The following is a 12,255-nucleotide window of genomic DNA, read 5'->3' as shown; positions in this document are numbered from 1 at the left end:
GTCGATTGGTGCACTCACAAACCTTGAGCTAAACACAGGGTGCTGATTGGTGTATTTACAATCCCTGAGCTAGATATAAAGACTCTCCACGTCCCCACCAGACTTAGGAGCCCAGCTGGCTTCACCTAGTGGATCCCCCACCGGGGCTGCAGGTGGAGCTGCCTGCCAGTCCTGCGCCGTGTGCTCGCATTCCTCAGCCCTTGGGTGGTCGATGGGACTGGGCGCCGTGGAGCAGGGGATGGTGCTCCTCGGCGAGGCTCGGGCCGCACAGGAGCCCAGGGACTGGGTGGGAGGCTCAGGCATGGCGGGCTGCAGGTCCCGAGCCCTGCCCCGTGGGAAGGCAGCTAAGGCCCGGCGAGAAATCGAGTGCAATGCCGGTGGGCCAGCACTGCTGGGGGACTCAGTACACCCTCTGCAGCCACTGGCCCGGGTGCTAAGTCCCCCATTGCCCGGGGCCAGCAGGGCTGGCTGGCTGCTCCGAGTGCGGGGCCCACCAAGCCCACGCCCACCCGGAACTCCAGCTGGCCCGCAAGCACCGCACGCAGCCGCGGTTCCCGCTGGTGCCTCTCCCTCCACGCCTCTCCTTCCACACCTCCCTGCAAGCTGAGGGAGTGGGCTCCGGCCTTGGCCAGCCCAGAAAGGGGCTCCCACAGTGCAGTGGGGGGCTGAAGGGCTCCTCAAATGCCACAAAGTGGGAGCCCAGGCAGGGGAGGTGCCGAGAACAAGCGAGGGCTCTGAGGACTGCCAGCACGCTGTCACCTCTCACTTTGACTGTGAGATCCCTGGGCAGGAGCCTCCCTGAAATACTGTTTATGATATTTCCATGTCAATTTGCTTATGACTTACCTTCTGTTTTCTGTTCTTCATTTAGAGCATCAGCATAGGCAGAGGAACCAGGAAGAGAGTAAGTGCTGAGACTACCATGGTCTCTCAGCAAGATGCTAATAGTGTTTTTTTTGTTGAAAATATTATTTATATGTTTTTAGAAAATGCAAATGAACTAAAAGAAGAATGTTAAAATCACCCTTAAACCTACCACCCTATAATAACTTTAGTTAACATGTGATGTTACATCCTCTCATATTTTTATGCATATATAAAATTACATGTATTTATTTATTATTTTTCTTTGGAGGAATAAGAGAGATATATTTATTTTTAAGTGGAACCAAACTATATATGTTATTTTATAACATGTTTTTCACATAAAATATTTAGAGTGCCTTCCATTGCTAATAAATATATTTTTATAGCATCATTTGAAATTACTACATAATATTTTACCATATGTTCCTTAAGACTGTACCATAATTTGTTCAACCATGCCTCATTGGTGGACATTTAAATGCTTCCTTTTTTGGCTGGGTGTGGTGGCTCACGCCTGTAATCCTAGCACTTTGGGAGGCCGAGGCAGGTGGATCACTTGAGGTCAGGAGTTCGAGACCAGCCTGGCCAACATGGCGAAACCCCATCTCTACTAAAATACAAAGATTTGCTAGGCATGGTGGTGCATGCCTGTAGTCCCAACTATTTGGGAGGCCGAGGCAAGAGAATTGCTTGAACCCAGAAGGTGGAGGTTATAGTGAGCCGAGATCGTGCCGCTGCACTCCAGCTTGGGTGACAGAGAAAGACTCCATCTCAAATAAATAAATAAAAATAAATGAAAATAAATGTTTCCTTTTTCACTGTTATTATCAATCCTCTAACAAACATCAGTACACCTAAATCTTTGGGCATATTCCTTAATATAAATTCCTACATGTACAAATTTGGGTAAAAGAGTATAAACAGTTATTAGGCTTTGATAAATATTTTCCAATTGATTTTTAGAAAGGTTATACTAATTTGTGAGTGCTCATTTCCCCACAGCCTCATGAATGCTGGATATTAGTTTTGGTTGTTTTATAGTTTGCCAATCTTATAGTGAAAAAATGCATTGTTTTATTTTGTATAATTTTGATTGTTAGTGAGAGTGAACATTTAAAAAAATATATCATGGGCCACTTTGGCAAGATGTTTAAGTGTCTACCAGGGAAAGGAAAACCTTCTAGTCCTTGATTTTTTTGCTCCAAGGACCTAATGGGACTGTGAGGCTTAAAATAACTAAGTACAGAGAGTATTGAGTAACCTTAAGGTGGTAGTTGGGAAGATAAAATATAAATTAGAGTTGAAGTAACAACTTATCATCCTTTCTTGATGTCTAAACCACTTTGCATAAAGCCCTGCCTTTGGCTGTTAGTCCTAAACATTAGCTTCTGGGCTTTACAGAAGGCAGTAGGGAGGAACCAGTTCTTCTGGTCCCACTACTGGGGCCAGAGGCCTACCACAACATTCCAAGTTCCAGCTAAGCCTGACCCCCAGGGCAGAGGTGGCCAGGATCTTCCAGGCAATGAGAACTCTGGCCTGAGCAGTTCTTTTGGACTCTTTCATGAGTGGTATGTTATACATTTTGTATTCTACATACAAGGGGCAGAGCTTGGCTTCTGGGAGTGTTTGTGAATGAAGGGGCTTCCTGTATGCTTGTCCAAGCAGAACAGACACTCCCAAGCCTCATGTGAGGTTTTTGTCTAGGATGAAGATTCAGGGACTGAAGTGGGAGAAGGCACAGATGAATGGGCCCAATCCAAAGCCACAGTTAGACCCCCTGACCAGCTGGAGTTGACCGATGCGGTGAGTGAGTAGCCTCTTGTTCTTGCTCCTTGTACCTCTTCCAGTTTTGGAGATGTGTTCTTCCATAGTACATGATTAGGAGCTTGCCCAGAACCTGGGTGTGAGATGTCTGCTGATACTCTGAGGGATCCTCCTAAGCCTCAGATAGGGTTGGGAGGTCTTCATGTATGACCCTCTTGGTATTTCTCTCCCTCAGGAGTTAAAGGAGGAGTTCACTCGGATTTTGACAGCCAACAACCCACATGCACCCCAGAACATTGTCAGGTACAGCTTCAAAGTAAGTCATCCCCTCCTGGGCAGGGGCATCTATACCCATCTCCTTGGAGTGACAGTGACTTGCTACATTGCAAAAGCCTCTCAGTAATTCTAGAGGAGAGCACTTTTAAACTGAGATCCTTGGCTAGAATCCTCAGATTTCATATGGAGTTTTCTAGAAGTTTTTGAAATTTCTTTATGAATCTCCCTTGCAGTCTTGCTGATTGTGGTCTTAAGTGTCCTGCAGAGCCAGTCTTTTCAAGAATCTTGAAATGAATCATTTGGTTAGAAAAATGCTTTTCTGATATATGTAACACATTTTTCACTAACATAAACTATTGAGTCTTCAAAAGCTGAGTTTTCCTCTAGCCAGCCATCTGGATGGAGTACAATTTCCCTCTAGACAAAAGGAGCTGGTCTTCTCCCCTCCCCACCCCCAGCCCCACTGGAGAAGTTCTAGCAGGCTCCAGTCTCAGCATTTCTTGACATCACCGCCAGACAGGCTGGTGATCTCCTCAGGGCCCTCCTTTAGTACACATGGCGTGGGTGGGTAAGTTCTGACTTGATAGACACATATTGATATGCCTATATAGGGGACAATACTCTTTTCACTCATAGCAAGGTCAGCTCCTGTGGTTATGAACTGAAGAGAATTTCCGAGTACATTTGAGCTGCAGTGGAAGGGGTGCATATGTTTCCTATTTCGTTATTCTGAGACCCATTTGTTCCATGCTTACTGTGTGCCAGTGTCAGGTCCTATATTAGGTTTTTTACATAAAATATCTCATATAATCCTCCCCTTTCTTTGGTACAGGGACTGTTAATATTCTAATTTTATGAAAACTTAGATTAAATTAGATAAACAAATTACAAAAGTCACATGACCAGAACTAAAAGCAAGATTTCAACTAGTTTGTCTGACTCCAAAGCAACATTACATTGCTTCTTTAAAAAAAATTTAAAATATATATGTGTATAATATTTTGAAAATATAATAGAAACCTATGGTACAAATTTCAAAAGATTCAAAAAAAATGAAAACACAGTCAAAATGAAACCTCCCTCTCTCCCCATCCTCTTTCCTGAAGACAAGAAGAATTTCTTTTTTGTTTTTTTGAAAATTTTATTGAGATTTAATTCATATACTATACAATTCACCCACTTAAAGTGTACAATTCAGTGGCTTTTAGTATATTTATGGGTTGTACAATGACCATCACAATTTTAGAACATTTTCACTTCCCCCCAAGGAAACCCCAAGCCACTTAGCTGTTCCCCCTCAGTCTTCCATCCCTTCCAGCCCTCAGCAACCACTGAACTATTTTCTGTTTCTATAGATTTGCCTATTCTGGACGTTTCATATAAGTGGAATTATACACCATGTGGTCTTTTGTGACTGGCTCGTCTCACTTAGCATGATGTTTTCAATTCATGTTGTAGTATGTGTCGCTACTTCATTTCTTTTTATTGCCAAATAATATTCACTTGTATGAATATACTACATTCTATTTATCCATTCATCAGTTGATGTTCATTTGAATTGTTTCTGCTTTTTGGCTATTATGACTAATGCTGCTATGAACATTTGTGTGCGAGTGTTTGTGAAAGATTAGTTGAACACACTGCTTCTTATTTAAGATTGTGTAGTCAACCCCTACACAAAGAGGCCGAAACAAATCCAGAAATGTTTCTTTTTTTTTTTTTTTTTTTGAGACTGCGCCTCGCTCTGTCGCCCAGGCTGGAGTGCAGTGGTGGCACAATCTCGCCTCACTGCAAGCTCCGCCTCCCGGGTTCATGCCATTCTCCTGCCTCAGCCTCCCGACTAGCTGGGACTACAGGCGCCCGCCACCACACCTGGCTAATTTTTTGTATTTTTAGTGGAGACTGGGTTTCACCATGTTAGCCAGGATGGTCCCAATCTCCTGACCTCATGATCTGCCCGCCTCGGCCTCCAAAAGTGCTGGGATTACAGGCATGAGCCACTGCGCCTGGCCCCAGAAACATTTCTTGAAAGGTGCTACTTGTAAGTTTTGCGAATGGCTTCCCTTGGGAAGCCCGAAAAGGTCAGAGGGAAGCTGCCTTATCCTCCCTGATGTTATGCTGGAGCACAGTACACTCTATGGGCTCCTGTTCTTCTGACATCTGAAAGAGGACCTCTGTAGGACTCAGTGTGCTGACCATGGGAAGCACACTACAGGCAGAGGACTGGCATTGCCTTGTCAATTTCAACGTAGTCTTCTTGCCCCTCATTTAGGAGCCCAAGTCTTCTGGGAAAGCTCACCTTACCCAACCTTCCAATAGCCTCCCATGACTGGTGGCATCTTCCCACAGAACTAGTTTCCATCTCATTGGTCCTGAAAGAGCTTTAGGTCCCCAAAGCTGCTACTTTCCTTTGATGTGGTGGAGTAGAGAGGTAGATGGTTCTGATCTAGGCATGCCTTCCCTCCCCTCACAGAAGCAATGGAGTCTGGGTTTCATTCCTAAACTGAAGAGGAAGATCCCAGTCAACTACTGGGGACAAGATGAAGGTGAAATCTCAAATAAAACTGTAAGGGTAATTTATTCCTTGGGAATCTTCATCATGAAAATAGTTACTATTTTATTGAACATTAATATTGAGCATTTATTATGTGTCAGACACTGTGTTAATAGGTTGTTTTTATTATTTTTAATACTTATAATTATCATGCAAATTAGATAGTATTAGCCTTCTTTTATAGATGAAGAACTTAGGGCTTAGAGTGGTTAAGCCCAAAGTCATGAAGATAAGAAGCAGCAGAATAAAGATTCAAACCCAATTCTGCCTGCCTCCACAGACCATGCTCTTAACCACTGCACTGTCTTGTCTTCCCATACATCTGAGTTACTGAAAGAAGAAGGGCTCTGTGGTGACTTTTAAATACAGAGCTTCCCAACCTGTGTGATGGCGATCCTTCCAGCCCTCCAGGGGCAGGGAGATCTGTGCAACTGGACTCCATGAACTGGTTTCCTCTACTGTGAGTTTACCGTAGTGTGCCATACAAACATAGTTTCTGTATGGCTTGAAAAGGGTTTGCATATCTGTTTTAAAAGAAGGAAGAGATCTCCGGTCTCTAAGTCAATTTTAGTGGTTGCAAGGGTGCTGATCAATGAGGAGGCTATCTGCAGGAACCAGACTACAAGCTCTGTGAAATAAGGGATTGTGTCTACTTTTTCTCAGCTTTATATCCCAGGCACCTGGAAAATACTTGGCACATTGAGGCTGTTCAAAAATTATTTCAAGAATGGATGAACAAAATGACCTGGGCTGTAAGCCTAATCCTGCTTCTCATTTGCTGTGTGACCCGGACAAATGCCAACCCATATCTTCTCTGGAATTCCATGGTCCTCTTGTATGGAACTAGGGGATTGGGGTTGTCTCTGAAGATCTATCCAGCCTTAGAATCCACTAAGTACAGTGGATAGAGGGTTATGCCAGGTGTGTTTGATGACTCTGTCTGCCCAGGGTATGTGGTATGGCAAGTGAACTAGAAACCCTTGGCATGGAAGTAGGAGACAAGACATATAAGCCAGTGACAGGCAAATCTGGAGCCACTTGAGGTTGGAAAGGCAAGGTATTTTAAAATAAATCCTTGATAACTTTAAAAAAGATTTTATTTCATTTGTCTTCTCTTCCTTTTCTTCTTTAAACTGAAATGCAGTGAAAACTTCAGATTAACTGAGGAGCTGGTGAGTTACATTTCCTTTAACAAAGATGGACTGTCTTTGATCTTAGACAATGAAAGCAGATTACATTTTGACTCCAGCTCTTTTAGGGACCCCTGGTCTGACTCAGCCCCTCTCTTCTTAGGAAGGCACATATAAGCCTATTGGCTTTGTGAACCAACTGGCAGTTCACTACACCCAGGTTGGGAACCTGATCCCCAAAGACTCAGATGAAGGACGGAGGCAGCATTACCGCGATGAATTAGTGGCAGGTAGGACTCTGGGCCATCCTGAAGCTATAGCCCTGAGCCTGTTCCCCTTATTCTGGTCACTCTAGGGAGTATACCTCTAAGCCAGAACTTTTCGGAGCTTCTACTAACATAAACTCCAGGCTGGGCAGGGTGGTTCTTGCCTATAATCCCAGCACTTTGGGAGGCTGAGGCGGGCGGATCATGAGGTCAGGAGATCGAGACCATCTTGGCTAATACAGTGAAGCCCCGTTTCTACTAAAAATACAAAAAATTAGCCGGGCATGGTGGCACTTACCTGTAGTCCCAGCTACTTGGGAGGCTGAGGCAGGAGAATTACTTGAACCTGGGAGGCAGAGGTTGCAGTGAGCCGAGATTGTGCCACCACTGCATTCCAGCCTGGCGACACAGCGAGACTCTGTCTCAAAAAAAAAAAGCCCAATAGCTGGCTGTTCTGAATAGGTCAGGGAGCTAACCCATGACACTCAGGCCAAGGAAAACCCCAGGCAGAAACCAAGAAAGCCCTCCCTGCCACAGATTGGGAGAGCAGGCTTAGACTTTGAACTCATTGGCAGTATCCTACCAAGGTTCTCAGGAGTCTGTCAAGGTGATTTCAGAAACAGGAGACCTCGAAGAAGATGAAGAGCCCAAGGAGTTAGAAACTGAGCCTGGGAGTCAAACAGATGTGCCTGCAGCTGGGGTACAGTATAATATTGCTCTGTGTCCCTCTTCTTCCAGCTCAAGCTGTGGATGGAGGCTTCATGGGTAACTTGGGAAAGGAGGAGGGAGACCTAAGGTGAGAATAGAGGCTGCAGGTGCCAATGTGTCTGGCAGCATCACTCTCTCCTACCTCTGTCCTATCCTAGGACAGGACTTGCCCCATCTCCCGGTTTTCTACCACCTTCTCACAGCTGATTCCTGATCCTCTGGGTCTTTATTTTCAGGCAGGTGAAAAAGTGACTGAAGAAGAATTGATGACTCCTAAGCAGCCCAAGGAGAGAAAGCTCACTAACCAGTTCAACTTCAGTGAGAGGGCCTCACAGACCTACAACAACCCTGTCCGGGTAGAGCAGCCCCCACCCTAGCCCCTTTGCAGCTCTTCACTGTGCCTGGCAGGGAAGAAGCAGGCCTGACCCTGGCCCTAGCAGACCTCAGCCTGGCAGGGGTGACAGGACAACAGATGCTACAGCTTATCTCCCCAAGGAGAGCTGAGAGCATGCGTTCAAGTCTCTGTAAGCTATCCAGGCAGGAATTTAGAGGGAGTAACATGGAGGCTAGAGCTCCCAAAACTCCACTGGAAGGCTTCAACTGGATCTGGGCTTTGTAGAGGGGTAGAAATTAGGACTTGGGAGGGGAGGGGAGGCCACAGTGTGTTCAGGGAACAGGAGGCCTAGGAGCCAGTTCAACTGAAGTTGATGATCTCTGTGATAGACCAGCTGGCAAAGGCCAGAAAGTTCCCTGACTCATAAGAGAGGCTCTTGAGAACCAGGCTGAGGGAGCCTCTCAGCGTTTCAGGTGAGAGACTTACACGTAAGGGGAGGGTTCTACAGAAATGAATCTACAGATGGAGGGCAAGGTCTACAGGGTGAGTTTTTGACAGTGCCTCATCACCCTGTGTGGTCCCTATGCTAACATTTGGTAATCTGGGTGATACAGAATGGGAAGGGGGCCCATTCCCCTGGTGGAGCCAGAGACCCTCATATTAGAGAGGCCTTCTCAGGGCAAGGGGTGTTAGTCTGATGGCCTGACAGAGGCTGACCTCTATGCCCTGGCCTGGCATCCTGCAGGTCTGTTCATCCCCCACTTAGACTGTATCTTGGTTAAAATGGGCACAGTCAGGCTTCCCTGTCCCTGCTTTCTAGCTTATACTTCTTCTGAAGGAGGCCAGAATGGGCACAATATGGGCTTTGAATGCATCATTTAGTTATTCACCCAAGCCCCTCTTTACTTCCCCAGCTCTGTGTCCCACACCTCCGTCAGCCCCAGCCAAAATGCTTCTCTCAAAGATATACTGTTGGATTAAGTGTGAAGGAGTTGAGGGCTTTTTGTGGGTCTCCTGTTGTCTTGTTCTTTAGGATCGAGAATGCCAGACGGAGCCTCCTCCCAGGACAAACTTTTCAGCCACAGCCAATCAGGTAAGACCCTGGGCCAGCCTGAAACCTCTTACCACCCACCTCTATGTATCCTTTCCTCATTTAGCAGCAAAGGCAACACTGGGTCAAGGGCTCCTCTGGCAGTCTGCCCTCCTCATCTACTTGCCTCCCTGCTCACTGTCCTGAGCATCCAGGCTCTGAACACCAGGCACATGAGACAGTAGGTCCCTATCCAGTGAGCTGTGGGCCAGCCACGTGACTCAAGGGTAAGGTTGTCCAAGCTGGAAACAGGCATGGCTTCTGGATGGAGCTTCTTCCATGACCAGGGGAGAACATTTGCTTCGATGGACTCTCTGGAACCTGTGGCACCCTGTGACTCTGTGACTGACTCCAAAGTGTTAGCACTCTGACCCTGCCCTCCCAGCAGCCTGCAGTGTTCCTGCAGCCCCCCTCCTCCCCCTTCAAGTCCTCCTGGATGGCCACACTTATTTGAACAGGATATGGTGCCAGGAGACCTGATCTCAGACTTCACATTTTCTGTTCATACTTTAAGATCCTGAGCAAACCATGTCACTTTTAATGCCTCAGTTTCTTTCTCTCTAAAGAGAGGATGACAAGCTGCCTCACAGAGTTGTTGGAGGGTCTGAATGAGATAACAAAGATTAGAGTACTTTGCAATGTGGAATAGGAGACTGGGGGGGAATTATTAAATGTAAGGTTTGCTTATCTGACCTCCAGGTGGCAGTGACTTCCCAGCTCTAGGGAGCACACAGTGTGATGAGGGGCATTTGCCCAGCCCCAGATCCTTGCTGCTTCCTCTGCTACTATCCTTGGGCTTCTCTTCCTGTCAGATCCATTTAGCAAATGTTCCCTTACCTTTTGCTTATCTCCTTTTAATGCTGAGATGTGGTCAGTGCCATAGACAGCCAGCCCAAGCCAGTATGTTTATGCCATGTCCAGGGTGGGGGTGGGGATATGAAGATATATATATATGTAATATATATTTGAGACAAGGCCTTGCTCTGTCACCCAGGCTGGAGTGCAGTGGCACGGTCTTGGCTCACTGCAACTTCTGCCTCCTGGGCTCAAGCGATCCTCCCACCTCAGCCTGCTGAGTAGCTGGGACCACAGGGGCATGCCACCACACCTGGCGTATTTTTGTATTTTTTGTAGAGATGGAGTTTTCGCCATGTTGCCTAGGCTGGTCTTGAACTCCTGGGCTCAAACAATCCACCTGCCTCAGCCTCCCAAAGTGCTGGCATTACAGGTGTAAGCCACTGTGCCTGGCCTATGTTTTTAAATGTTCTAGTTCAGAGTCTTTTTAATCAACAACAAAAATGGGAACTAGCCTGATGTTTGCCCATTTGTTCTGCCTGCTGGGGGCTGTGTGCTAGAACAATGTTGATCTTCAGCTGAATACCCAGCCTCTGGGTTTCAGGGTATGTAAGCCCAGCCCAGAGACGTCCTTAGAACTCTTTCATTCTTGTTCCAGAGCTGATGGTAGGGAAGACAGGTATTGAATACATAATTCCAAAGGGCCAAGTAGAAGATGCTTGTTGCCAGGGTTAACATGACCAATTCCTTAGGTCTTGAAGGCTGAAAAGAGCTGTCTGGGTAAAGATTGCACCTTACAATGATCCTTCTTATCTCACCCTTGCCTAGTGGGAGATCTATGATGCCTATGTAGAGGAACTTGAGAAGCAGGAAAAGACCAAAGAGAAGGAGAAGGCAAAGACCCCAGTGGCTAAAAAATCAGGGAAGATGGCCATAAGGAAGCTGACATCTATGGAGTCTCAGGTTTGGTGTTAGTTCCTACAGCTCTGCCACAGAATTTCTGAATGAGGCCTTGGCCTCTGGGTAGACAGAAGCCTGGCTGTCTGGGAGGGGTTCACAGATACTTAAATCAGGGACTAATGTTGAGATATAAATAGTTCTTTCCTTAGGGGAAGATGTGAGGAGAGCTACAACTGCCTCTAGCATTCCATACCTCCCCCCAGTAAGATAGATCTGGAGGCTAGCAGTATTTCAGAATTATTGAGCTAGAGGGTAACAGAAGACATATTCCTTATTGAAAGCACTATATGCCTTCTGGAAGAGCTGGGGAGTCTGCTCAGGTGGGGGTGGGATGTGAGGATAAGGCACCACTTCCCTCGGCAAGGGCTTATAGGATCTGGGAAAGTGAGATGTTTTTTCACTTTCAGTACTTGGGTTTACTTATGTCCTATACTGTAGGTGAATCTTCAGGGCCAGGAGCCAGATCAGAGATGATCATAGGTACCATAAATGCTAGGCCAATGGATTTGGCCACCCTGGGCTAGATTTTCCATGAAGAGCCATGTAGAAGTCATTATAAAGGTCATGGTTGAGGGGGGCTCCCTGTGGGTCTAGCCAGCACAGGTTTGGGGATCATCGTGGGAGTCACAGTGATGCAACTATAGGGAGTCACTGAAGGGAGGGTCGCCACAGGGAGACGCTGAAGGGCCACATTTGTCCCTTTAACAGACAGAAATCTGGATCAGGAACCAGAGTCCCATTGTGGATCAGGATGGGTTTGACTTGCAGTGGCGTGGGAGGGACAATGTCCACAGGAATCTGGGGGCTGGTTTCAGCACCTCGGAGAGTTCCCATGGCTGCTCTCGGGGAAGTGGTTCTGCTCCACTCCAGAATTGAAGCTGGACCAGTTAAAGGAAGTGCTGCTTCCTATGCCTGAGGTGTGTCCACTCTCACTTAATTCTGTTTCATTATCCTGATCATGTCACATTTTAGGGGGAGTTTGAGGGTCCCCTGCCTTGGCTTTATAGGAACTGTCCCAATGCTGTTTTATTCAGTCACTGACCAAGTACCTAGTGATCATGGCCGTGCGGGTACTGGAACTCTGAGGTGAAAGATGGAGCCCCTGCCCTGCTACTCTGTGCAGACCCTTGGCTTCCCCTGATCCATTCTCTAGAGGTTAGAGGCTTCACAGGGGCCACTGGCCTAGGTCAGGGTTCACATGAAGATCCATCAGGGGTTATAAGCTCTGCACTGGGACCCATGGTTGCAGAAACCTCAACTATAATCACCAGGATCTAGAAACCAGAAGAAAAGTCCCTGTGACTGAGACTAGAATCTGACCTGTGTCTTCTAAGCCTTGCCAGAGTTGGTGTCTAACATCCTCAGGGATGAGGGTCCATCCCTCTCCATCACACTGGACTCTTCCAGCTTAGCTGACTTGGAAGACTATGGTACAAGCAGATTCCAGCCCTCTGGACCAAGAGTCCACATGGGAGGCAGGACACCCTCCCCCAGCCCCACCTAGTGAATGC

General features: G+C 46.8%; 1 protein-coding gene across 8 annotated transcripts in view; it reads left to right on the top strand.

The window, feature by feature from the left end:
• The window catches only part of DNAI1 (dynein axonemal intermediate chain 1), a 62,750-nt gene that overhangs the window by 24,420 nt on the left and 26,075 nt on the right, over window positions 1-12,255 (top strand). For 3 of the 8 annotated variants that reach the window (XM_003829799.4, XM_055117287.2, XM_055117286.2), the window contains exons 2-9: window positions 872-904; window positions 2,572-2,670; window positions 2,867-2,947; window positions 6,755-6,881; window positions 7,445-7,557; window positions 7,802-7,921; window positions 8,933-8,992; window positions 10,613-10,747. In XM_003829799.4, coding sequence (XP_003829847.3) covers window positions 872-904; window positions 2,572-2,670; window positions 2,867-2,947; window positions 6,755-6,881; window positions 7,445-7,557; window positions 7,802-7,921; window positions 8,933-8,992; window positions 10,613-10,747 — 768 coding nt within the window. Of the gene's footprint in view, window positions 1-871; window positions 905-2,571; window positions 2,671-2,866; window positions 2,948-6,754; window positions 6,882-7,432; window positions 7,558-7,801; window positions 7,922-8,932; window positions 8,993-10,612; window positions 10,748-12,255 lie in introns of all 8 variants that reach the window. The other 5 variants (XM_034967333.4, XM_055117285.2, XM_055117284.1 and 2 more) reach the window with 4 other exon arrangements.

The sequence above is a fragment of the Pan paniscus genome, chromosome 11, assembly GCF_029289425.2.
Source record: "Pan paniscus chromosome 11, NHGRI_mPanPan1-v2.0_pri, whole genome shotgun sequence".
NCBI lineage: Eukaryota > Metazoa > Chordata > Mammalia > Primates > Hominidae > Pan > Pan paniscus.
Note: the sequence above shows the minus strand (reverse complement) of the source record. Positions and strands in the feature narration are given on the sequence as shown.